Here is a 27067-nt window from a genome sequence, read left to right as displayed (position 1 = left end):
TTTTATCCAATGTTCATGTGAAGTTTCTGTTAACATGGTGTCAAACATTGAAAACTTTATTTTCAACACTTTGCATTCTTGGACAGATTTATGTGCAGCTTTGGAAGTGGCTTAGAGAGTTGCACTGAATGGTGAGACATAACGGTACCCCCCGCAATGGTGATGAGTGTGAAAGGAATGGCTTGGGCATTGTAGGGATGCTTTATGGTGTTGGTGTGGGGTGGTGCCAACCTGGCGCATCATGTGGCAGCCAGGGCGTACAGTGGCCATGGTGAGGCCATCCCTGGTCTCCCGGGCAGCAATGTGGTCGGGTGCTGATGCCCTGTGTCCTGTGCAGTATCAGGTGATTGCGGAGAAGGTTGGTGGTGTTGTTGGTGCTGTTGGTGTGCCTGGTGCTGCTGGTGTTGAGGCTGATCGTGGTGGGATTCTGAGGACCAAGGTGAGAGAGTATAAAGGGCACCCATGCTGATGGCAGGTGAAGTAGAGATGACAGAAGCGATCTGTCAATGGTGAGGTCAGACAGGATGGAGACTTGTGTAAAGACTTGCAGCAAAGTGAATCTGTTGTGGAAATGCAGTGAGGAAGAGCTTATGGCTGAGGGAAGATATCTCTGTAAGGTGGGAGCTTTTACTTTACATGTGAAGCTGTCAAGGAATCAGCTGATTCAATGGCTACTGAACTCCTGCCTCAGCTTGACAGACGTGGTCCACGATCAGTGAGGACCCCATGGGCGAACATGTAAAATCAAAAGCTGAGCTCAAATATATTCTTAATGATCTCTAAACAAGGTCATAATTAGCTGAATTGGGTCTCCCGCCACTGTGTGTTGGGTCTGCTCAGCGCTGACAGACCCGACATTTGGTAAAGGCGCGTGGCAGCGGCTTCACAGCAGGGTCCTGACCCGCTGGGGAAAAAACCCACTTTCCCACCCAACCCGCCACCGATCGGGCCCGCTGACTCCCCTTGGCCCCAGAATCTTTGCTTCCAAACCTTTGTAGAGAAAAAGAGCTCTGTAAGTAACTGCAGCTGGTAAGCAACTGTTAACATGGATTCAGCGGGAAATCTTGCCCCCCCCACCCCAGCCCCCCCAACCTTAGCTTCTTTGAGGCAGCACGGTGGCATAGTGGTTAGCACTGTTGCCTCACAGTGCCAGGGACCCGGGTTCGAATCCGGCCTCGGGTGACTGTCTGTGTGGAGTTTGCACATTCTCCCCGTGTTTGCGTGGGTTTTCTCCGGGTGCTCCGGTTTCCTCCCACAGTCCAAAGATGTGCGGGTTAGGTTGATTGGCTATGATAAATTGACCCTTAGTGTTAGGGGGATTAAATACATGGGGTTACAGGGATAGGGTGGGATATGTGTTGGTGTAGGGGTTACGGGAATCGGGTGGGATATGTGTCGGTGCAGACTCGATGGGCCGAAATGGCCTCTATCTGCACTGTGGGGTTTCTGTGATTCTGTGAAGTGCTATCCTAACAACAACAACAACAACTTGCTTTTATATATCGCCGTTAACATAGTCAAACATCCCAAGGCGCTTCCCAAGCGGATTGTGGGAAGTCATGTGACCTGCGATACCTCAACTTCCAGAAAGCTTTTGACAAAGTGCCACATGAAAGGTTGTCAATTAAACTGAAAGCTGTGGGGATTCAGGATAATCACTCAATGCAGTATGGCAGAGCTGGGAGGGGGTTCCAATTTTATTATATGCTAAAAGCGGCAGTGATATTGGGATCCTTACGCAGTAACTAGAACTCAGCTGTGTGTTCCCACAATGTTTACATTCTAATGTCTCACTGTCAAACCCCCGGTCATTCAGGCACTTTCGGGAAGGTGACTGATACTAAACTACTTTCTTGCTTTGACTCACAGTGTCACAGCTCCTGGTCACCTCAGACACAGCGACTGGACGGTGAAATGGAAACTCTGAGGGACACCTACAAACAGGCTCTTCACAAACAGCTTCAGTTCACAAACAGGGATAAATTCACCTGCAATCAGATTAACCTCTTGGCTTGGGAATACCAGGAGAGGTGAGATTAATCCTTCGGAGGCCCCGAGAATGCTCTGATTGTAACCCGTGTTTCAACAATCAAATACAACTGTGCCCAGTTTAGGTCTCCTCACACGGTTTGAGGCTTTGGAAAGGGGGCAGGGGAAGGCCACGAGATTGATTAAAGTTTAAAACATTCCAGTTGCCCAGATGGGCAGGGTCTGTAGACTTTAGAGGAGCGCAGACATGGGGCGGTTAGAGCGAGGTTTATAAAATAATGAAGGGACGACATTGTGTTTATGTGGAGCAATTATTTCAGCTGGATAGTTTGGGGAGGACCAGGGTCGCTCCTACAAGTTGAATAAGGCCAGATCGAGGTTAGCTGTCAGGAGGTGGTTCTTTTCCAGAGAATAGGGACCTTCTGGAACAGGCTGCCGGCTTGTGCGGTGAGCACTGATCCGCCGAATTCCTTCAAGCGAGAGCTGGACCTGTTTCTGGCTGGGCCGGAGATTAAAAGGCCGGTACTGCATGGCATTAATCAGGGCCGGGACTAGTGCCAATCACCTAAGGGGGGTCCGAGACGAATTTCCAGGTTTTTCCGCCTGGGTTTTTATCTTTTGTTTTGCCTCTCCCAGGAGATCAAATGGCTCCGGGTGGGGTGGCGAGTGTCTGGGATGGGATGAACCAGTCATCGTGAGTGTTTAGGACAGGCCGGATGGACCAGTCGGGTCTTTTCCTGCCCGGCAGTTGTGTCCGTTGATATTAAAGGGGAGCTGGGCTTTTCTTTCACTCTTGGGGTCCGGTGACGTTCAATGCGGAGACGTGTCAAGTGATGCACTTCGGGAGGACAAATATGGAAAGCCAGTACAGTACACTATAAATGGCAGGATTTTGAAAAGTGTGGATGAGCAGCGAGACCTTGGTGTCCATACACAAACCCTTAAAGGTGGCCGGGCAAGTTGATGAGGTGGTTAAAAAAGCAAATGGGTTACTTGGGTTTATGAACAGAGGAATAGAATATAAAAACAAAAAGATCAGCTCGAACTTTATAAATCACTGGTTAGGCCTCAGCTCGAGTATTGTACACAATTCTGGGCCCCACACTTCAGAAAAGATGTCAAGGCCTTAGAAAGGGGACAGAGGAGGTTTCCCAGGATGTTACCAGGGATGAGGGACTTCAGTTATGCTCCATCTCCAGTGAAAGTAGCCACAGAAGAGAGGCAGGCAGTCGGGCCGAATGACCCCCTCGACCATCCGCTGCCCGTACCTGTTAATGGCCACTTTGGCCAGGCCCAGGAGTAATCCTACGCGGAGGTCACCCCGACTTGCCCGCTCCCCCAGCACTGGGTGGCCAAAGATCAGGAGCCCAAGACTGAAGTGCACTAAACTTTCTTCTAAACGTTTTGTTCTCACTGCAGAATCCAGCTCAGTGCTTGATCCAGTTCTGACTATTCCCACTGTAATTGACAGGGTTATCTCACTGAACAGAGGCATTGAGCGGAAGAAGTGGGAGATCCAGAGCCTGAAAGCACTGCTCGCTGAGAGAGATGCCGAGCTCCTCTCTGCACGTCACCCTGTGACCATACCTTCGGCACAGTTAACGTCGACTTGGCATGAGGTACAAGATGCTAAGACCAGCTTAACGGAGCTACAGACAATGTAAGTGCTGCTATAGTGCTTAGCGTATTAGTTGGGTCAGTAACATGGGTCAAATGTAACGAGGCCTGGTATATGACGAGCCTGTCCTCAACACTTACATACCACCAGGCAGCTCGGAGAAATCTCAGCCTCATGCGCAGTCCAATAACTCTCAAGGAATGGAATTACAGGGCAGTCGGATCACCGAGAGGCTCCGCTGTTGGTATTCAACACTGACTACCTTAGACTGATGGAGCCGGGGTGTCCGGCAGAGGTGTTTGGAGTGGGGTGCTGGGGTTGGGGCGTTGAAAATAGTTGCATTGAGCAGGACCTGGGAACCAGTGACAGCAGGTCCATCAAACGGAAGAATCTTCCACCAAAAATGGGCCTTTTTCAGTAAGGCTGGTGTTAGGAGACGGACTTTCAGAATCTGGTGGGTCCCATTTTCACCTTGCTCAATGTTCTGTCCGCCTGCTTCTTTTTATTTGCTTTTTGTGATGTGGGCGTCACTGGCAAGGCCCCATTTATTGCCCATCCCCTTCGGTCCTGTGAAGCACATCCTGAGGACAAGAAAGGCACTATATAAATGCAAGTTTGTTCTTTCCTTGTATCTTCAGAAAGTGGAACATTCAGAAATGTAAATATACTTTATACTATATTTGAACCCATCTAATTTATCAAGTTATTCAACTTGTTGGGGTTTGAAGGGCCAATATATTTGCTCAAAGATTAAGGGCTGGATTTCCCCTACCGCGGCGGTTCAGTGGCGGGCCCCGGCCCCGCTGTTGGCTCCAGCCTGCTGTCCAAAATGATTTTCTCCTGACTGGGCTTGTTAAGCCCCGCCCAGCACGTTTGCTGGCCAATTGAATGAAGCGGGTGTGGTGACATAATTTGATGACCCGTCATCAGCCGGTTTCCTTAAAGGGACCATGCGCAGAGTGATTTTGACATTTGTGCTGTCAGTGTTCTACAACATTGAGGTGCTGCAAACACTGACAAGAACTGCACAGAGGTGGAGGGCTGCATCCAGCCTCTCCCATAACTCCCTCCATATGCTTAGGGAGGGAGTCACAGCGCGCAGGGAGGTTCTCTTCCCTTCCAATGGGCGGAAGAGCCCGCCCCAGGAGATCAACACAGCCTGATTGCACAGGAGAACACAAGCAGGGATGTGGTCAGGAGGACCAGGCTGCAGTGGCGCAAACCTTTCAATGATCTCAGTAGTTCACGAAATGTTAGTACAAAGCCACACTTAACATCATCCTGCTGTGCCACTCATCACAGCCCCATCACTCTGCCTTCCCTACCCTACTCCTGCACATCCTTACTCACACCAACTTACCTTGCACCTCCACCCATCCCTCTCTATCTACATTATCACTTCCCCATCTCACTAGCCACCCCTCACACTCACCCTCATCCTAGTCCAATCATACCAATTAACAACACACAAGGGTAGGCACATGGGTGTTTTAGCCAATGTTCATGTGAAGTTTCTGTTAATGTGCTGTCAAACATTGAAACCATTATTTTCAGCACTTTGCGTTCTTGGACAGATTTGTGTGAACCTTTGGAAGTGGCTTAGTGAGTTGCAGTGAATGGTGAGACATAAGGGTACCCCCCGCAATGGTGATGAGTGTGAAAGGAATGGCTTGGGCATTGTAGGGATGCTTTATGGTGTTGGTGTGGGGTGGTGCCAACCTGGCGCATCATGTGGCAGCCAGGGTGTACAGCACCAAGTGAAGTAAATCTGGCCATGGTGAGGCCATCCCTGGCGTGTCGGACAGCAATGTGGTCAGGTGCTGATGCCCTGTGTCCCGCGCAGCATCAGTTGATTGCGGAGAAGGTTGGTGTTGTTGTTGGTGATGCTGGTGTTGGGGCTGATCGTGGTGGGATTCTGAGGACCAAGGTGAGAGAGTTTCAAGAGCACCGATGCTGATGGAATAGATGGCAGGTGAACTTGAGATGACAGAAGTGACCTGTCAATGGTGAGAGAGGTGGCACTGGATGGAGAGTTTACTCCAAACACTTGCAACCTGCATAAAGCTCAATCTGTCTTCCAAATGCAGTAAGCAACAGCTTCTGAGCTTGGAAAGTGAACAGCTGTGAGATGGGAGCTTTTATAGCACATTTGCAGCTGTCAAGTAATGAGATGATTCCATGGCCATATAACTCCCGACCTGCTTACCTGACGTGATCCCCGAGCAACATGGACTCCATGGGCGACCTTGTAAAATGTAAAGGTGAGCTCAAAATATTTCTTATTCGGCTCTTAACAAAGTCATAATGACCTGAATTGCCTCCCCCGTCGCTGCATGTCAGATCTGTTCAGCGCTGACAGACCTGACATTTGGGAAAGGCGTGTGGTGGTGGGTTGACATTGGGGTCCTGCTGGCATTGCTGGCAATTCCAGCAATTATTGCCCATCCCTAATTTCCCCTTGAGAAGGTGGTGGTGAGCCGCCTTCTTGAGCCGTTGCAGTCTGTGTAGTGAAGGTACTTCCATGGTGCTGTTAGGGAGGGAGTTCCAGGATTTTGACAGACGCTGCACTATCGGAGGGGCAGTACTGAGGGGGCGCTGCACTGTCGGAGGGGCAGTACTGAGGGAGCGCCGCACTGTCGGAGGGTCAGTACTGAGGGAGCGCCACACTGTCGGAGGGTCAGTACTGAGGGAGCGCTGCACTGTCGGAGGGGCAGTACTGAGGGAGCGCTGCACTGTCGGAGGGGCAGTACTGAGGGAGCGCTGCACTGTCGGAGGGGCAGTGCTGAGGGAGCGTCGCACTGTCGGAGGGGCAGTACTGAGGGAGCGCCACACTGTCGGAGGGTCAGTACTGAGGGAGCGCTGCAATGTCGGAGGGGCAGTACTGAGGGAGCGTCGCACTGTAGGAGGGGCAGTACTGAGGGAGCGTCGCACTGTCGGAGGGTCAGTACTGAGGGAGCGCTGCAATGTCAGAGGGGCAGTACTGAGGGAGCGCTGCACTGTTGGAGGGGCAGTACTGAGGAAGCGCTGCACTGTCGGAGGGGCAGTACTGAGGGAGCGCCGCACTGTCGGAGGGGCAGTACTGAGGGAGCACTGCACTTTCGGAGGGGCAGTACTGAGGGAGCGCCGCACTGTCGGAGGGGCAGTACTGAGGGAGCACTGCACTGTCGGAGGGGCAGTACTGAGGGAGCGCTGCACTGTCGGAGGGGCAGTACTGAGGGAGCGTCGCACTGTCGGAGGGGCAGTACTGAGGGAGCACTGCACTTTCGGAGGGGCAGTACTGAGGGAGCACTGCACTGTCGGAGGGGCCATCTTTCAGATGAGACGTTAAATTGAGGTCCTGTCTGCACTCTCGGGTAAAAGATCCCATGGCACTATTTTGAAGAGCGGGGGAGTTCTCCCCGGTGTCCTGGGGCCAATATTTATCCCTCAACCAGCATCACTAAACAGATTATCTGGCCATTGTGACATTGCTGTTTGTGGGAGCTTGCTATGCGCAAATTGGCCGCTGCGTTTTCTTACATTACAACAGTGACTACACTTCAAAAAGTAGTTCATTCGCTGTAAAGTGCTCTGGGATGTCCTGAGGTGGTGAATAGCGCTGGACAGAAAGAGACTCCTGCATTTCTACAGCACCTTTCGTGTCCTCAGGATGTCCCAGAGCACTTTTAAAGCCATTTGTAGGAATCACTAGTTCGGCCCCAGCTGGAGTATTGTGTCCAATTCTGGGCACCGCACTTTAGGAAGGATGTCGAGGCCTTGGAGAGGGTGCAGAGGAGATTGACTAGAATGGTCCCAGGGATGAGGGACTTCAGTTATGTGGAGAGACTGGAGAAGCTGGGACTGTTCTCCTTAGAGCAGAGAAGGCTAAGGGGAGATTTAATAGAGATGTTCAAAATCATGAAGGGTTTGGATAGAGTAAATAAGGAGAAACTGTTTCCAGTGGCAGGAGGGTCGGTAACCAGAGGACACAGAGTGAAGATAATTGGCAAATGAACCAGAGGGGAGATGACTTTTTTACGCAGCGAGTTGTTGTGATCTGGAATGCGCTGCCTGAAAGGGCCTGGATTTTGTGCTCAAGTCTCTGCAGTAGGACTCCAAGGGGAGAGTGCTGCCCACTGAGCCATGGCTGACACCTCTCGTAGTGATCTCATCCCAACAATGACCCCGGGCATCACCAGGAATCCATTTAGACTCACTCAACAATGGAGACATACTCAGTAGGTTAGATGACAAGTTATTTGTGCCAATACCATTTCATTCAGCCTTCTCACCATCTGTGCAGCGTGCTGTCCCGGCCCACACCGCCCAACACCGCTCTCTGAGGAACACTCAGTACAGGACTATGGGATTGGTATGGACAGCTTGCGACGGCTCCTTTAAAACCTCTTCTTATACTGATTAACCTTTATACTGAGGAAAGGTTGTCCTGACCACTCTGTAACATTCTGCAACATTCTCTTGGGAAAGGCGTGAAGATGAAGCAGCTCAGAAAGTCAGACTCCAGGAGCAGATCCAACACCTCAATCATCAGCTGGAGGCTCAGAGTGAGCGGCACGTCCAGGTAAGACGATCGCAGCGCCGGAGTTTGGCCCCCGCCCCCCACCCCACCCCTCCCCCCACCGTTTATCATCCCTGTGTCGCCTTTTCCAACGTCACACCTTCCTCTCCTGAAGGCCTTCGCTACCCTCCCCACCAGGCCTAAATTTAAAAAAAATTGTTTATGGGACGTGGGCGTCGCTGGCAAGGCCCAGTATTTATTGCCCATCCCTAGTCACCCTCGAGAAGGTGGTGGTGAGCCGCCTTCTTGAACCGCTGCAGTCCGTGTGGTGAAGGTGCTCCCACAGTGCCGTTAGGGAGGGAGTTCCAGGATTTTGACCCAGCGACGATGAAGGAACGGCCGATATATTTCCAAGTCAGGATTTGTGTGTGACTTGGAGGGGAACTTGGCGGTGGTGGTGTTCCCATGCACCTGCTGCCCTTGTCCTTCTAGGTGGTAGAGGTAGCGGGTTTGGGAGGTGCTGCCAAAGAAGCCTTGGCGAGTTGCTGCAGTGCATTTTGTAGATGGTACACACTGCAGCCACAGTGCGCCGGTGGAGGGAGTGAATGTTTAAGGTGGTGGATGGGGTGCCAATCAAGCGGGCTGCTTTGTCCTGGATGGTGTCGAGCTTCTTGAGTGTTGTTGGAGCTGCACTCATCCAGGCAAGTGGAGAGTATTCCATCGCACTCCTGACTTATGCCTTGTAGATGGTGGAAAGGCTTTGGGGAGTCAGGAGGTGAGACACTCGCCGCAGAATACCCAGCCTCTGACCTGCTCTTGTTGCCACAGTATTTATGTGGCTGGTCCAGTTAAGTGTCTGGTTAATGGTGACCCCCAGGATGTTGAAGGTGGGGGATTCGGCGATGGTAATGCCATTGAATGTCAAGGGGAGGTGGTTAGACTCTCACTTGTTGGAGATGATCATTGCCTGGCACTTCTGTGGTGCGAATGTTACCTGCTACTTATCAGCCCAAGCCTAAACGTCGTCCCGGTCTTGTTGCATGCGGGCATGGACTGCTTCATTATCTGAGGAGTTGCGAATGGCACTGAAAACTGTGCAGTCATCGGCAAACTTCCCCATTTCTGACCTTATGTTGGAGGGAAGGGCATTGATGAAGCAGCTGAAGATGGTTGGGCCTAGGACACTGCTCTGAGGAACTCCTGCAGCAATGTCCTGGGGCTGAGATGATTGACCTTCAACCACCGCAACCATCTTCCTTTGTGCTAGGTATGACTCCAGCCAGTGGAGCGTTTTCCCCCGATTCCCGTTGACTTCAGTTTTACTAGGGCTCCAATAAATGCCGGCCTTGCCAGCGACGCCTATATCCCATTAAAAAAAAACAAATAAAAGCAACCCCAATGAGTTGTGCCCCTTTGACACCGAGTTTTTGTCGGGCTGCTCGGTGCCTCTATTTATAAACTCCAGGATCCCAGAGGAGTTGATTTTCTTAGGCCAATGCCTGTGGGAACTGGCCGCAGCGAATGTCAAAAAATCGGGCATCTTCCCTCCTGGAATTCCCTCCTAACCCTCTCCGCCTCTCTCTCCTCCTTTAAGATGTTCCTTAAAACCTCCCTCTTTGACCAAGCTTTCCTGTCCTATAATATCTCCTTAGGTGACTCGGTGTCAAATTTTGTCTGATTTACGCTCCTGTGGACTTTCAGAAGGCTTTCGATAAGGTCCCTCATAAGAGATTAGCGTGTAAAGTTAAAGCACATGGGATTGGGGGCAAGGTACTGACTTGGATAGAGAACTGGTTGGCAGACAGGAAGCAAAGAGTTGGAATAAACGGGTCTTTTTCCGAGTGGCAGGCAGTGACTAGTGGGGTACCGCAGGGATCGGTCCTTGGACCCCAGCTATTCATAATATATATTAATGATCTAGACGAGGGAACTAGATGTAATATCTCCAAGTTTGCAGACGACACAAAGCTGGGTGGGCGTGTGTGCTGTGAGGAGGATGCCGAGAAACTCTAGTATGATTTGGACAGGTTGGGTGATTGGGCAGAAGCATGGCAGATGCAGTATAATGTGGATAAATGCGAGGTTATCCACTTTGGTGTCAAAAACAGGAAGGCAGATTATTATCTGAATGGCAATAGATTGGGAGAAGGAGAAGTGCAACGAGACCTGGGTGTCCTTGTGCACCAGTCGCTGAAGGTAAGCATGCAGGTGCAGCAGGCGGTTAAGATAAAGTCAAGATGGCGGCCGAGACGGTCCGGTGCTAGCGCGCTCTCCCTGCTTCGGGCGGCCCGCTCTCGCCGCTCGCTCCCGCAACCGGAGCGAAGTGTTCGGCAGGTCGGGCGGAGGCAGCGCGGCGCGGCGAGCAGCAGCAGCAGCCACGGCGACCCGCTGGAGCACGTCGGCCGGCAGCTCCTCGGCGGGAAGGCATTCCGACTGGGAGGAGGGGAGCCGAGCATGGCGGCCAGAGGCCGGACCGTGAGCGGGAGAAGCAGGCCCCGGGCTGTCGGACCGTGGAGCCGGCGACGGTGAGGAGGAGGCCGCGGCGACCGGAGCATTCACATCCCGACGATGTGTTCAGCGAGTCGGGCGGAGGCAGCGCAGCACAACGAGCAGCAGCAGCAGCCACGACGACCCGCTGCAGCACGTCGGCCGGCAGCACCATGGCGGGAAGCTCGCAGTCCGACTGGGAGGAGGGGAGCCGGGCATGGCGGCCAGAGGTCGGATCATGAGCGGGAGAAGCAGGCCACCACACGTGGAGCCGGCCACAGTGAGGAGGAGGCCGCGGTGACGAGGAGGACGGAGCGGCTGAGGGACATCGTGCTCCCACTGCCACGGGAAGCCATTGTATTGACTTTCTGAACACGGCGCTGTAAGAATAGCTGACGTGTCCCCACGGGGAGTAAGCTTTCCATTGTACTAGTACTAGTACTGGTTACATATGGCAAATAAAATTGAATTGAATTGAATTGAATTGGGAAGGCAAATGGTATGTTGGCCTTCGTAGCGAGAGGGTTTGAGTACAGGAACAAGGATGTCTTGCTGCAGTTGTACAGGGCCTTGGTGAGACCACATCTTGAGTACTGTGTGCAGTTTTGGTCGCCTTATCTGAGGAAGGATGTTCTTGCCATGGAAGGAGTGCAGCGAAGATTCACCAGGCTGATACCAGGGATGGCAGGAATGACGTATGAGGAGAGATTGGTGAGGTGGAGAGGGTCAGCAGCTTCAAATTCCTGGGTGTTTTCATTACGGAGGACTTAACGTGGTCCCATCACATCGACATTGTAACCAAGAAGGCATGCCAACGCCTGTTCTTCCGCAGGAGAATGAAGAAATTTGGAATGGCCCCCCAGATTCTCACCAACTTCTACCGGTGCACCATCGAGAGTATCCTGTCCGGCTGCATCACTACCTGGTATGGCAACTGCACCGCCACAGACCGCAAGGCTCTACAGATGGTAGTGAAAGCTGCACAACACCCTATAGGAATTAAACTACCTGCTGTGCAGGATATCTACCCCGAGAGGTGCCGGGGGAAGGCCCTGAGAATCATTAAAGACGTGAGTCACCCCAGCCACAACCTCTTCGCCCTGCTCCCGTCTGGTAAGAGATACCGAAGCATACGGTCTCGTACCAGCAGGTTTCGAAACAGCTTCTACCCCCAGGCCATAAGACTCATGAACGATTAATTTATTATTATTTTATTACTGTTGTTTTATTTATTATTACTGTATTTCTATTAGTATTTCTATTAGTATTTTTATCATTGTTATGCCATATTTATTCCAATGTTGGGAGGACTCGTAAAAATCAACATTTCATTGTGCAGTACACACGTCTGCTGCATATATGACAAATAAAATTGAATTGAATTGAATTGAATTGAGATTGGGTCAATTGGGCTTATACTCGCTGGAGTTTAGAAGAATGAGAGGGGATCTCATTGAAACTTATAAAATTCTAACAGGACTAGACAGACTAGATGCAGGAAGGATGTTCCCGATGGTTGGGGAGTCCAGAACCAGGGGTCACAGTCTAAGGATAAGGGGTAAGCCATTTAGGACAGAGATGAGGAGGAATTTCTTCACCCAGAGAGTGGTGAACCTGTGGAATTCTCTACCACAGAAGGCAGTAGAGGCCAATTCATTAAATATATTCAAGAAGGAGTTGGATATATTTCTTAAGGCTAAAGGGATCAAGGGATATGGGGAGAAGGCAGGGACAGGGTACTGAGTTTGGATGATCAGCCATGATCTCATTGAATGGCGGAGCAGGCTCGAGGGGCCGAATGGCCTACTCCTGCTCCTATCTTCTATGTTTCTATGTTTCTATATGCGCCGTGGGATGTTTTAATGTGTTAAAGGCGCTATGTAAATACAAGTTGTTGTTGTATCACATTGCTACCAAACTGCAATCAGAATGATCAATGCTTTAAATGTCTCTCGATAACCTCATTTGAGATGTGACTGTGTGTTTATAGTCCCCACATTTTTTAAACCTCTCTGTCCTACAGGATTTACACACCGTGAGTCAGAGAATCGAAAGGTCAAAGGTTTTAATTCGGCAGCTCAACAAACGTATTGGAATGGGATACGATGAAGCAACTTTGAAGAATGCACTTGTGGGCTTGAGCGAGACGGCGGAATTGGAACTGAGGAGGTTTCAGGAGAGCATCACACAGGCCTACAATCAAAACGTACGTCCAAAACCTTTTTTTGAGTAATTCTACACATTTAAAACAGCGTTGAATACGAACATTAGTAACAGGAGGAGGCCATTAAGCCCCCTCGAGCCTGTTACACAGGAACAGGAGGAGGCCATTCAGCCCCCTTGAGCCTGTTACACAGGAACAGGAGGAGGCCATTCAGCCCCTCGAGCCTGTTACACAGGAACAGGAGGAGGCCATTCAGCCCCCTTGAGCCTGTTACACAGGAACAGGAGGAGGCCATTCAGCCCCTCGAGCCTGTTACACAGGAACAGGAGGAGGCCATTCAGCCCCTCGAGCCTGTTACACAGGAACAGGAGGAGGCCATTCAGCCCCCTTGAGCCTGTTACACAGGAACAGGAGGAGGCCATTCAGCCCCTCGAACCTGTTACACATAAACAGGAGGAGGCCATACAGCCCCTCTTGAGCCTGTTGCACAGGAACAGGAGGAGGCCATTCAGCCCCTCGAACCTGTTACACAGAAACAGGAGGAGGCCATTCAGCCCCTCTCGAGCCTGTTGCACAGGAACAGGAGGAGGCCATTCAGCCCCTCTCGAGCCTGTTACACAGGAACAGGAGGAGGCCATTCAGCCCCTCGAACCTGTTACACATAAACAGGAGGCGGCCATTCAGCCCCTCGAGCCTGTTACACAGTAACAGGAGGAGGCCATTCAGCCCCTCGAACCTGTTACACATAAACAGGAGGCGGCCATTCAGCCCCTCGAGCCTGTTACACAGTAACAGGAGGAGGCCATTCAGCCCCTCGAGCCCGTTACATACGAACAGGAGGAGGCCATTCAGCCCCTCAAGCCTGTTACCCAGGAAAAGAAGGAGGCCATTCAGCCCCTCGAGTCTGTTACACATACACAGGAGGAGGCCATTCAGCCCCTCGAGCCTGTTACACAGGAACAGGAGGAGGCCATTCAGCCCCTCGAGCCTGTTACACAGGAACAGGAGGAGGCCATTCAGCCCCTCGAGCCTGTTACACAGGAACAGAAGGAGGCCATTCAGCCCCTCATGCCTGTTACCCAGGAAAAGAAGGAGGCCATTCAGCCCCTCGAGTCTGTTACACATAAACAGGAGGAGGCCATTCAGCCCCTCGAGCCTGTTACACAGGAACAGGAGGAGGCCATTCAGCCCCTCGAGCCTGTTACACAGGAACAGGAGGAGGTCATTCAGCCAATCTAGCCAGTTACACAGGAACAGAAGGAGGACATTCAGCCCCTCGAGCTCGTTACACAGGAACAGGAGGAGATCATTCAGCCCCTCGAGCCTGTTACACAGGAAGAGGAGGAGGCCATTCAGCCCCTCGAGCCTGTAACACAGGAACAGGAGGAGGCCATGCAGCCCCTCGAGCCTGTTACACAGGAACAGGAGGAGGCCATTCAGCCCCTCGAGCATGTTACACAGGAACAGGAGGAGGCCATTCAGCCCCTCGAGCCTGTTACACAGGAACAGGAGGAGGCCATTCAGCCCCTCGAGCCTGTTACATTAGGAACAGGAGGAGGGCATTCAGCCCATCGAGCCTGTTACATTAGGAACAGGAGGAGGCCATTCAGCCCCTCGAGCCTGTTACACAGGAACAGGAGGAGGCCATTCAGCCCCTCGAGCCTGTTACACAGGAACAGGAGGAGGCCATTCAGCCCCTCGAGCCTGTTACACAGGAACAGGAGGAGGCCATTCAGCCCCTCGAGCCTGTTACATTAGGAACAGGAGGAGGGCATTCAGCCCCTCGAGCCTGTTACATTAGGAACAGGAGGAGGCCATTCAGCCCCTCGAGCCTGTTACACAGGAACAGGAGGAGGCCATTCAGCCCCTCGAGCCTGTTGCACAGGAACAGGAGGAGGTCATTCAGCCAATCTAGCCAGTTACACACGAACAGAAGGAGGCCATTCAGCCCCTCGAGCCTGTTACATTAGGAACAGGAGGAGGCCATTCAGCCCCTCGAGCTCGTTACACAGGAACAGGAGGAGATCATTCAGCCCCTCGAGCCTGTTACACAGGAAGAGGAGGAGGCCATTCAGCCCCTCGAGCCTGTTACACAGGAACAGGAGGAGGCCATTCAGCCCCTCGAGCCTGTTACACAGGAACAGGAGGAGGCCATTCAGCCCCTCGAACCTGTTACACAGAAACAGGCAGTGGCCATTCAGCCCCTTGAGCCTGTTACACAGGAACAGGAGGAGGCCATTCAGCCCCTCGAGCCTGTTACACAGGAACAGAAGGAGGCCATTCAGCCCCTCAAGCCTGTTACATTAGGAACAGGAGGAGGCCATTCAGCTCCTCAAACCTGTTACACAGAAACAGGCGGCGGCCATTCAGCCCCTCGAGCCTGTTACACAGGAACAGGAGGAGGCCATTCAGCCCCTCGAGCCTGTTACACAGGAACAGAAGGAGGCCATTAACCCCCTGATGCCTGTTACCCAGGAAAAGAAGGAGGCCATTCAGCCCCTCGAGTCTGTTACACATAAACAGCAGGAGGCCATTCAGCCCCTCGAGCCTGTTACACAGGAACAGGAGGAGGCCATTCAGCCCCTCGAGCCTGTTACATTAGGAACAGGAGGAGGGCATTCAGCCCATCGAGCCTGTTACATTAGGAACAGGAGGAGGCCATTCAGCCCCTCGAGCCTGTTACACAGGAACAGGAGGAGGCCATTCAGCCCCTCGAGCCTGTTACACAGGAACAGGAGGAGGCCATTCAGCCCCTCGAGCCTGTTACACAGGAACAGGAGGAGGCCATTCAGCCCCTCGAGCCTGTTACATTAGGAACAGGAGGAGGGCATTCAGCCCATCGAGCCTGTTACATTAGGAACAGGAGGAGGCCATTCAGCCCCTCGAGCCTGTTACACAGGAAGAGGAGGAGGCCATTCAGCCCCTCGAGCCTGTTACACAGGAACAGGAGGAGGCCATTCAGCCCCTCGAGCCTGTTACACAGGAACAGGAGGAGGCCATTCAGCCCCTCGAGCCTGTTACATTAGGAACAGGAGGAGGGCATTCAGCCCCTCGAGCCTGTTACATTAGGAACAGGAGGAGGCCATTCAGCCCCTCGAGCCTGTTACACCGGAACAGGAGGAGGCCATTCAGCCCCTCGAGCCTGTTACACAGGAACAGGAGGAGGTCATTCAGCCAATCTAGCCAGTTACACACGAACAGAAGGAGGCCATTCAGCCCCTCGAGCCTGTTACATTAGGAACAGGAGGAGGCCATTCAGCCCCTCGAGCTCGTTACACAGGAACAGGAGGAGATCATTCAGCCCCTCGAGCCTGTTACACAGGAAGAGGAGGAGGCCATTCAGCCCCTCGAGCCTGTTACACAGGAACAGGAGGAGGCCATTCAGCCCCTCGAGCCTGTTACACAGGAACAGGAGGAGGCCATTCAGCCCCTCGAACCTGTTACACAGAAACAGGCGGTGGCCATTCAGCCCCTTGAGCCTGTTACACAGGAACAGGAGGAGGCCATTCAGCCCCTCGAGCCTGTTACACAGGAACAGAAGGAGGCCATTCAGCCCCTCAAGCCTGTTACATTAGGAACAGGAGGAGGCCATTCAGCTCCTCAAACCTGTTACACAGAAACAGGCGGCGGCCATTCAGCCCCTCGAGCCTGTTACACAGGAACAGGAGGAGGCCATTCAGCCCCTCGAGCCTGTTACACAGGAACAGAAGGAGGCCATTAACCCCCTGATGCCTGTTACCCAGGAAAAGAAGGAGGCCATTCAGCCCCTCGAGTCTGTTACACATAAACAGCAGGAGGCCATTCAGCCCCTCGAGCCTGTTACACAGGAACAGGAGGAGGCCATTCAGCCCCTCGAGCCTGTTACACAGGAACAGGAGGAGGTCATTCAGCCAATCTAGCCAGTTACACAGGAACAGAAGGAGGCCATTCAGCCCCTCGAGCTCGTTACACAGGAACAGGAGGAGATCATTCAGCCCCTCGAGCCTGTTACACAGGAAGAGGAGGAGGCCATTCAGCCCCTCGAGCCTGTAATACAGGAACAGGAGGAGGCCATTCAGCCCCTCGAGCCTGTTACACAGGAAGAGGAGGAGGCCATTCAGCCCCTCGAGCCTGTTACACAGGAACAGGAGGAGGCCATTCAGCCCCTCGAGCCTGTTACATTAGGAACAGGAGGAGGGCATTCAGCCCCTCGAGCCTGTTACATTAGGAACAGGAGGAGGCCAGTCAGCCCCTCGAGCCTGTTACACAGGAACAGGAGGAGGCCATTCAGCCCCTCGAGCCTGTTACACAGGAACAGGAGGAGGTCATTCAGCCAATCTAGCCAGTTACACACAAACAGAAGGAGGCCATTCAGCCCCTCGAGCCTGTTACATTAGGAACAGGAGGAGGCCATTCAGCCCCTCGAGCTCGTTACACAGGAACAGGAGGAGATCATTCAGCCCCTCGAGCCTGTTACACAGGAAGAGGAGGAGGCCATTCAGCCCCTCGAGCCTGTTACACAGGAACAGGAGGAGGCCATTCAGCCCCTCGAGCCTGTTACACAGGAACAGGAGGAGGCCATTCAGCCCCTCGAACCTGTTACACAGAAACAGGCGGCGGCCATTCAGCCCCTGGAGCCTGTTACACAGGAACAGGAGGAGGCCATTCAGCCCCTCGAGCCTGTTACACAGGAACAGAAGGAGGCCATTCAGCCCCTCAAGCCTGTTACATTAGGAACAGGAGGAGGCCATTCAGCCCCTCGAACCTGTTACACACAAACAGGCGGCGGCCATTCAGCCCCTCGAGCCTGTTACACAGGAACAGAAGGTGGCCATTCAGCCCCTCAAGTCTGTTACCCAGGAAAAGAAGGAGGCCATTCAGCCCCTCGAGTCTGTTACACATAAACAGGAGGAGGCCATTCAGCCCCTCGAGCCTGTTACACAGTAACAGGAGGAGGCCATTCAGCCCCTCGAGCCCGTTACATACGAACAGGAGGAGGCCACTCAGCCCCTCAAGCCTGTTACTCAGGAAAAGGAGGCCATTCAGCCCCTCAAGTCTGTTACACATAAACAGGAGGAGGCCATTCAGCCCCTCGAGCCTGTTACACAGGAACAGGAGGAGGCCATTCAGCCCCTTGAGCCTGCTACACAGGAACAGGAGGAGGTCATTCAGCCAATCTAGCCAGTTACACAGGAACAGAAGGAGGCCATTCAGCCCCTCGAGCCTGTTGCAGTAGGAAGAGGAGGAGGCCATTCAGCCCCTCGAGCTCATTACACAGGAACAGGAGGAGATCATTCAGCCCCTCGAGCCTGTTACACAGGAAGAGGAGGAGGCCATTCAGCCCCTCGAGCCTGTTACACAGGAAGAGGAGGAGGCCATTCAGCCCCTCGAGCCTGTTACACAGGAACAGGAGGAGGCCATTCAGCCCCTCGAGCCTGTTACACAGGAACAGGAGGAGGCCATTCAGCCCCTCGAACCTGTTACTCAGAAACAGGCAGCGGCCATTCAGCCCCTCGAGCCTGTTACACAGGAACAGGAGGAGGCCATTCAGCCCCTCGAGCCAGTTACACATGAATAGGAGGAGGCCATTCAGCCCCTCAAGCCTGTTGCATTTGGAACAGGGTGAGGCCATTCAGCTTCTCAAGCCTGTTACACAGGAACAGGAGGAGGCCATTCAGCCCCTCGAGCCTGTTACACAGGAACAGGAGGAGGCCATTCAGCCCCTCGAGCCTGTTACACAGGAACAGGAGGAGGCCATTCAGCCCCTCGAGCCTGTTACACAGGAACAGGAGGAGGCCATTCAGCCCCTCGAACCTGTTACACAGAAACAGGCGGCGGCCATTCAGCCCCTCGAGCCTGTTACACAGGAACAGAAGGAGGCCATTCAGCCCCTCAAGCCTGTTACATTAGGAACAGGATGAGGCCATTCAGCCTCTCGAGCCTGTTACACAGGAACAGGAGGAGGCCATTCAGCTTCTCGAGCCCGTTACACAGTAACAGGTGATCTGCACCTCAACCCCATTTACTAGTTAAACGTCTTTCCAGGCAACATATGCCCACTAAAGCCCGCAGCCTGCAGGAAGCTGGGGTGTGAGGGGAGAGAGCTGCTCCACACTCTGTGTTTAATGAAATCCCAAAGCTGACCACATTTGAACACATTCATGACGTCACTACACACCTAGCCCAGAGTGATTCTCCCTCACTCCGCTAGCAGCGAGAAGATATTCGGGCTGAATGTCAGGGAGGTGCGGCCACAGATAATGCTCCTCTCACTGCCGCTATCTGAAGTATTCCATTCAAGCAGTCGGAGGCAATGTTCCCTCTCAGTTATTTTTGGGCCGCGCGGTCCCTTTAACAGGCTCCGCCGCCCAGTCAGAATTCCACACGGGCGTGGATTTTCCATTTAAAGGCCGGTGAGCCGGCTGCACAGGAGCAGCACATTGTTGTGCAGCCATGCAGCTTAACGGGAGCACCGGTCGCATGATGTGTGAGCGAGTGTGAGTGTGAGTGTGAGTGAGTGTGTGAGCGAGTGTGAGTGAGTGAGTAAGTGAGTGAAGGAGTGAGCGAGTGTGAGAGTAAGTGAGTAAGTGTGAGTGTGAGTGAGTGTGTGAGTGAAGGAGTGAGTGAGTGAGTGAGTAAGTGAGTGAAGGAGTGAGCGAGTGTGAGAGTAAGTGAGTAAGTGTGAGAGTGAGTGAGTGTGAGAGTGAGTGAGTGTGAGAGTGAGTGAGTAAGTGAGTGAGAGTGAGTGAGTAAGTGAGTGTGAGAATGAGTGAGTAAGTGAGTGTGAGAGTGAGTGAGTAAGTGAGTAAGTGTGAGAGTGAGTGTGAGTGTGAGTGTTTGAGTGATAGTGAGTGAGTGTGAGTGAGTGTGTGAGTGAAGGAGTGAGTGAGTGAGTGAGTAAGTGAGTGAAGGAGTGAGCGAGTGTGAGAGTAAGTGAGTAAGTGTGAGAGTGAGTGAGTGTGAGAGTGAGTGAGTGTGAGAGTGAGTGAGTAAGTGAGTGAGAGTGAGTGAGTAAGTAAGTGTGAGAGTGAGTGTGAGAGTGTGAGAGTGTGAGTAAGTGTGAGAGTGAGTGTGAGAGTGAGTGTTTGAGTGATAGTGAGTGAGTGTGAGTGAGTGTGTGAGAGTGAGTGTGAGAGTGAGTGTGTGTGTGAGTGAGTGAGTGTGAGTGAGTGTGTGAGAGTGAGTGTGAGTGTGAGTGTGTGTGAGTGAGTGGCAGCACCCTCGTTCCAAGCACTGGCACCTGCTGGACTACGTCATCATCTGAGCGAGGGACCGCAAGGACGTCCGCATCACCCGCGCCATGACAGGAACTGACGACTGCTGGACAGATCACCGCGTAATCCGTTCTGTCATCTCCATCAATGTAGCCCCAAAACAGCGGCGGCAACAGAAACAATGCCGCAGGAAAATCAACACTGGAGCACTCAAAGACCCCGCTAAGAAAGCCCTATTCAGCCTGCGCCTCACAAACAACCTGATGACTCCCAGTGATGCAGAGACACAGAGTGCCCACATCGTCTGGTCTGCACTCAAAGCCTCCATAATCAGCACCTGTGAAGAGACACTCGGTCACTCAACCAGGAAACACCAAGACTGGTTTGACGAGAATGACCAGGAGATCCAGGAGCTAATAAGCTGCAAGCGCAAGGCATTCCTGATCTGGAAACAGCAACAGAACTCGAGAGCAAGAAAGCAGCTCTACAGAAGCCTGAAGGCTGAGGTCCAACAAAAAACTCACGACCTAAAGAACAGATGGTGGGTGGAGAAAGCGCAGGAGATCCAGCAGCTAGCTGACAACCACGACGTGTGTGGATTCTTTAGCGCAGTCAAGACCATCTAGGGCCCAAGCACCCAAGGCCCTTCCCCACTGCGAGCCAAGAACGGAGAGGTACTCGTCAAGGACAGGGAAGCAGTCAGTGCCCGCTGGAAGGAGCACTTCAAACATCTCCTTAACCGAGACTCTGTCTTCGACACGAGTGTCCTCAACTCCATCCCACAGCATGCTACCCGCCACCATCTCAGCACAACCCCAGCCCGGCATGAGGTTGAAAAGGCCATCCGACAACTGAAGAACAACAAGGCCTCAGGAGCAGATGGAATCCCCGCCGAGCCACTAAAGCATGGTGGAGAAGCACTACTGGCGCGAATTCATGAACTCATTTCTCTTATCTGGAAGGAAGAGAGTATGCCAGGGGATCTCAGAGACGCCGTAATTGTGACCATCTTCAAGAAAGGTGACAAGTCCAATTGCGGTAATTACAGAGGAGTTTCCCTGCTGTCTGCCACAGGGAAAGTCATCGCAAGAATCCTCCTCAATCGCCTTCTCCCAGTGGCCGAAGAGCTCCTCCCAGAGTCGCAGTGCGGATTCCGTCCACTAAGGGGCACAATGGACATGATCTTCACCGCACGTCAATTGCAAGAGAAATGCAGGGAACAGCACCAACCACTGTACATGGCCTTCTTTGATCTCACAAAGGCCTTCGACACTGTCAACCGTGAGGGATTATGGAGTGTCCTCCTCAAATTCGGCTGCCCTCAAAAGTTTGTCACTATCCTCCGCCTGATTCACGACGGCATGCAAGCCGTGATCCTGACCAACGGTTCCACCACAGACCCAATTCACATACGAACCGGGGTCAAGCAAGGCTGTGTCATCGCACCAACGCTCTTCTCGATCTTCCTTGCTGCAATGCTCCATCTCACCCTCAGTAAGCTTCCCACTGGAGCGGAGCTAATTTACAGAACAGACGGGAAACTGTTCAACCTCCGTCGCCTCCAGTCCCGATCCAAGGTCGTCCCATTCAGCCCCTCAAGCCTGTTACCCAGGAAAAGAAGGAGGCCATTCAGCCCCTCGAGTCTGTTACACAGGAAGAGGAGGAGGCCATTCAGCCCCTCGAGCCTGTTACACAGGAACAGGAGGAGGCCATTCAGCCCCTCGAGCCTGTTACACAGGAAGAGGAGGAGGCCATTCAGCCCCTCGAGCCTGTTACACAGAAACAGGCGGCGGCCATTCAGCCCCTCGAGCCTGTTACACAGGAACAGGAGGAGGCCATTCAGCCCCTCGAGCCTGTTACACAGGAACAGAAGGAGGCCATTCAGCCCCTCAAGCCTGTTACATTAGGAACAGGAGGAGGCCATTCAGCCCCTCGAACCTGTTACACAGAAACAGGCGGCGGCCATTCAGAACCTCGAGCCTGTTACACAGGAACAGGAGGAGGCCATTCATCCCCTCAAGCCTGTTACACAGGAACAGAAGGAGGCCATTCAGCCCCGCAAGCCTGTTACCCAGGAAAAGAAGGAGGCCATTCAGCCCCTCGAGTCTGTTACACATAAACAGGAGGAGGCCATTCAGCCCCTCGAGCCTGTTACATACGAACAGGAGGAGGCCATTCAGCCCCTCAAGCCTGTTACCCAGGAAAAGAAGGAGGCCATTCAGCCCCTCGAGTCTGTTACACATAAACAGGAGGAGGCCATTCAGCCCCTCGAGTCTGTTACACATAAACAGGAGGAGGCCATTCAGCCCCTCGAGCCTGTTACACAGTAACAGGAGGAGGCCATTCAGCCCCTCGAGCCCGTTACATACGAACAGGAGGAGGCCACTCAGCCCCTCAAGCCTGTTACTCAGGAAAAGAAGGAGGCCATTCAGCCCCTCAAGTCTGTTACACATAAACAGGAGGAGGCCATTCAGCCCCTCGAGCCTGTTACACAGGAACAGGAGGAGGCCATTCAGCCCCTCGAGCCTGCTACACAGGAACAGGAGGAGGTCATTCAGCCAATCTAGCCAGTTACACAGGAACAGAAGGAGGCCATTCAGCCCCTCGAGCCTGTTACAGTAGGAAGAGGAGGAGGCCATTCAGCCCCTCGAGCTCATTACACAGGAACAGGAGGAGATCATTCAGCCCCTCGAGCCTGTTACACAGGAAGAGGAGGAGGCCATTCAGCCCCTCGAGCCTGTTACACAGGAACAGGAGGAGGCCATTCAGCCCCTCGAGCCTGTTACACAGGAACAGGAGGAGGCCATTCAGCCCCTCGAACCTGTTACTCAGAAACAGGCAGCGGCCATTCAGCCCCTCGAGCCTGTTACACAGGAACAGGAGGAGGCCATTCAGCCCCTCAAGCCTGTTACATTTGGAACAGGGTGAGGCCATTCAGCTTCTCAAGCCTGTTACACAGGAACAGGAGGAGGCCATTCAGCCCCTCGAGCCTGTTACACAGGAACAGGAGGAGGCCATTCAGCCCCTCGAGCCTGTTACACAGGAACAGGAGGAGGCCATTCAGCCCCTCGAACCTGTTACACAGAAACAGGCGGCGGCCATTCAGCCCCTCGAGCCTGTTACACAGGAACAGAAGGAGGCCATTCAGCCCCTCAAGCCTGTTACATTAGGAACAGGAGGAGGCCATTCAGCCCCTCGAACCTGTTACACAGAAACAGGCGGCGGCCATTCAGCCTCTCGAGCCTGTTACACAGGAACAGGAGGAGGCCATTCAGCTTCTCGAGCCCGTTACACAGTAACAGGTGATCTGCACCTCAACCCCATTTACTAGTTAAACGTCTTTCCAGGCAACATATGCCCACTAAAGCCCGCAGCCTGCAGGAAGCTGGGGTGTGAGGGGAGAGAGCTGCTCCACACTCTGTGTTTAATGAAATCCCAAAGCTGACCACATTTGAACACATTCATGACGTCACTACACACCTAGCCCAGAGTGATTCTCCCTCACTCCGCTAGCAGCGAGAAGATATTCGGGCTGAATGTCAGGGAGGTGCGGCCACAGATAATGCTCCTCTCACTGCCGCTATCTGAAGTATTCCATTCAAGCAGTCGGAGGCAATGTTCCCTCTCAGTTATTTTTGGGCCGCGCGGTCCCTTTAACAGGCTCCGCCGCCCAGTCAGAATTCCACACGGGCGCGGATTTTCCATTTAAAGGCCGGTGAGCCGGCTGCACAGGAGCAGCACATTGTTGTGCAGCCATGCAGCTTAACGGGAGCACCGGTCGCATGATGTGTGAGCGAGTGTGAGTGTGAGTGTGAGTGAGTGTGTGAGCGAGTGTGAGTGAGTGAGTAAGTGAGTGAAGGAGTGAGCGAGTGTGAGAGTAAGTGAGTAAGTGTGAGTGTGAGTGAGTGTGTGAATGAAGGAGTGAGTGAGTGAGTGAGTAAGTGAGTGAAGGAGTGAGCGAGTGTGAGAGTAAGTGAGTAAGTGTGAGAGTGAGTGAGTGTGAGAGTGAGTGAGTGTGAGAGTGAGTGAGTGTGAGAGTGAGTGAGTAAGTGAGTGAGAGTGAGTGAGTAAGTGAGTGTGAGAATGAGTGAGTAAGTGAGTGTGAGAGTGAGTGAGTAAGTGAGTAAGTGTGAGAGTGAGTGTGAGTGTGAGTGTTTGAGTGATAGTGAGTGAGTGTGAGTGAGTGTGTGAGTGAAGGAGTGAGTGAGTGAGTGAGTAAGTGAGTGAAGGAGTGAGCGAGTGTGAGAGTAAGTGAGTAAGTGTGAGAGTGAGTGAGTGTGAGAGTGAGTGAGTGTGAGAGTGAGTGAGTAAGTGAGTGAGAGTGAGTGAGTAAGTAAGTGTGAGAGTGAGTGTGAGAGTGTGAGAGTGTGAGTAAGTGTGAGAGTGAGTGTGAGAGTGAGTGTTTGAGTGATAGTGAGTGAGTGTGAGTGAGTGTGTGAGAGTGAGTGTGAGAGTGAGTGTGTGTGTGAGTGAGTGAGTGTGAGTGAGTGTGTGAGAGTGAGTGTGAGTGTGAGTGTGTGTGAGTGAGTGGCAGCACCCTCGTTCCAAGCACTGGCACCTGCTGGACTACGTCATCATCTGAGCGAGGGACCGCAAGGACGTCCGCATCACCCGCGCCATGACAGGAACTGACGACTGCTGGACAGATCACCGCCTAATCCGCTCTGTCATCTCCATCAATGTAGCCCCAAAACAGCGGCGGCAACAGAAACAATGCCGCAGGAAAATCAACACTGGAGCACTCAAAGACCCCGCTAAGAAAGCCCTATTCAGCCTGCGCCTCACAAACAACCTGATGACTCCCAGTGATGCAGAGACACAGAGTGCCCACAGCGTCTGGTCTGCACTCAAAGCCTCCATAATCAGCACCTGTGAAGAGACACTCGGTCACTCAACCAGGAAACACCAAGACTGGTTTGACGAGAATGACCAGGAGATCCAGGAGCTAATAAGCTGCAAGCGCAAGGCATTCCTGATCTGGAAACAGCAACAGAACTCGAGAGCAAGAAAGCAGCTCTACAGAAGCCTGAAGGCTGAGGTCCAACAAAAAACTCGCGACATAAAGAACAGATGGTGGGTGGAGAAAGCGCAGGAGATCCAGCAGCTAGCTGACAACCACGACGTGTGTGGATTCTTTAGCGCAGTCAAGACCATCTAGGGCCCAAGCACCCAAGGCCCTTCCCCACTGCGAGCCAAGAACGGAGAGGTACTCGTCAAGGACAGGGAAGCAGTCAGTGCCCGCTGGAAGGAGCACTTCAAACATCTCCTTAACCGAGACTCTGTCTTCGACACGAGTGTCCTCAACTCCATCCCACAGCATGCTACCCGCCACCATCTCAGCACAACCCCAGCCCGGCATGAGGTTGAAAAGGCCATCCGACAACTGAAGAACAACAAGGCCTCAGGAGCAGATGGAATCCCCGCCGAGCCACTAAAGCATGGTGGAGAAGCACTACTGGCGCGAATTCATGAACTCATTTCTCTTATCTGGAAGGAAGAGAGTATGCCAGGGGATCTCAGAGACGCCGTAATTGTGACCATCTTCAAGAAAGGTGACAAGTCCAATTGCGGTAATTACAGAGGAGTTTCCCTGCTGTCTGCCACAGGGAAAGTCATCGCAAGAATCCTCCTCAATCGCCTTCTCCCAGTGGCCGAAGAGCTCCTCCCAGAGTCGCAGTGCGGATTCCGTCCACTAAGGGGCACAATGGACATGATCTTCACCGCACGTCAATTGCAAGAGAAATGCAGGGAACAGCACCAACCACTGTACATGGCCTTCTTTGATCTCACAAAGGCCTTCGACACTGTCAACCGTGAGGGATTATGGAGTGTCCTCCTCAAATTCGGCTGCCCTCAAAAGTTTGTCACTATCCTCCGCCTGATTCACGACGGCATGCAAGCCGTGATCCTGACCAACGGTTCCACCACAGACCCAATTCACATACGAACCGGGGTCAAGCAAGGCTGTGTCATCGCACCAACGCTCTTCTCGATCTTCCTTGCTGCAATGCTCCATCTCACCCTCAGTAAGCTTCCCACTGGAGCGGAGCTAATTTACAGAACAGACGGGAAACTGTTCAACCTCCGTCGCCTCCAGTCCCGATCCAAGGTCGTCCCATTCAGCCCCTCAAGCCTGTTACCCAGGAAAAGAAGGAGGCCATTCAGCCCCTCGAGTCTGTTACACAGGAAGAGGAGGAGGCCATTCAGCCCCTCGAGCCTGTTACACAGGAACAGGAGGAGGCCATTCAGCCCCTCGAGCCTGTTACACAGGAAGAGGAGGAGGCCATTCAGCCCCTCGAGCCTGTTACACAGAAACAGGCGGCGGCCATTCAGCCCCTCGAGCCTGTTACACAGGAACAGGAGGAGGCCATTCAGCCCCTCGAGCCTGTTACACAGGAACAGAAGGAGGCCATTCAGCCCCTCAAGCCTGTTACATTAGGAACAGGAGGAGGCCATTCAGCCCCTCGAACCTGTTACACAGAAACAGGCGGCGGCCATTCAGAACCTCGAGCCTGTTACACAGGAACAGGAGGAGGCCATTCATCCCCTCAAGCCTGTTACACAGGAACAGAAGGAGGCCATTCAGCCCCTCAAGCCTGTTACCCAGGAAAAGAAGGAGGCCATTCAGCCCCTCGAGTCTGTTACACATAAACAGGAGGAGGCCATTCAGCCCCTCGAGCCTGTTACACCGTAACAGGAGGAGGCCATTCAGCCCCTCGAGCCCGTTACATACGAACAGGAGGAGGCCATTCAGCCCCTCAAGCCTGTTACCCAGGAAAAGAAGGAGGCCATTCAGCCCCTCGAGTCTGTTACACATAAACAGGAGGAGGCCATTCAGCCCCTCGAGCCTGTTACACAGGAACAGGAGGAGGTCATTCAGCCAATCTAGCCAGTTACACAGGAACAGAAGGAGGCCATTCAGCCCCTCGAGCCTGTTACATTAGGAACAGGAGGAGGCCATTCAGCCCCTCGAGCTCATTACACAGGAACAGGAGGAGATCATTCAGCCCCTCGAGCCTGTTACACAGGAAGAGGAGGAGGCCATTCAGCCCCTCGAGCCTGTTACACAGGAACAGGAGGAGGCCATTCAGCCCCTCGAGCCTGTTACACAGGAACAG

General features: G+C 53.1%; 1 protein-coding gene across 1 annotated transcript in view; it reads left to right on the top strand.

The window, feature by feature from the left end:
* LOC147107209 (uncharacterized) overlaps positions 1 to 27067 on the top strand; it is a 151881-nt gene that overhangs the window by 16547 nt on the left and 108267 nt on the right. Inside the window, exons 2-5 of the mRNA XM_086008405.1 lie at positions 1870 to 2030; positions 3461 to 3649; positions 8075 to 8168; positions 12616 to 12798. Of these exons, the coding sequence (XP_085864531.1) occupies positions 1870 to 2030; positions 3461 to 3649; positions 8075 to 8168; positions 12616 to 12798 (627 nt within the window). The remainder of the gene's footprint in view (positions 1 to 1869; positions 2031 to 3460; positions 3650 to 8074; positions 8169 to 12615; positions 12799 to 27067) is intronic.

This window comes from Somniosus microcephalus, chromosome 15 (genome assembly GCF_052327205.1).
Source record: "Somniosus microcephalus isolate GS21.2 chromosome 15, FLI_Smic_1.0, whole genome shotgun sequence".
Taxonomy (NCBI): Eukaryota; Metazoa; Chordata; class Chondrichthyes; order Squaliformes; family Somniosidae; genus Somniosus; species Somniosus microcephalus.
Note: the sequence above shows the minus strand (reverse complement) of the source record. Positions and strands in the feature narration are given on the sequence as shown.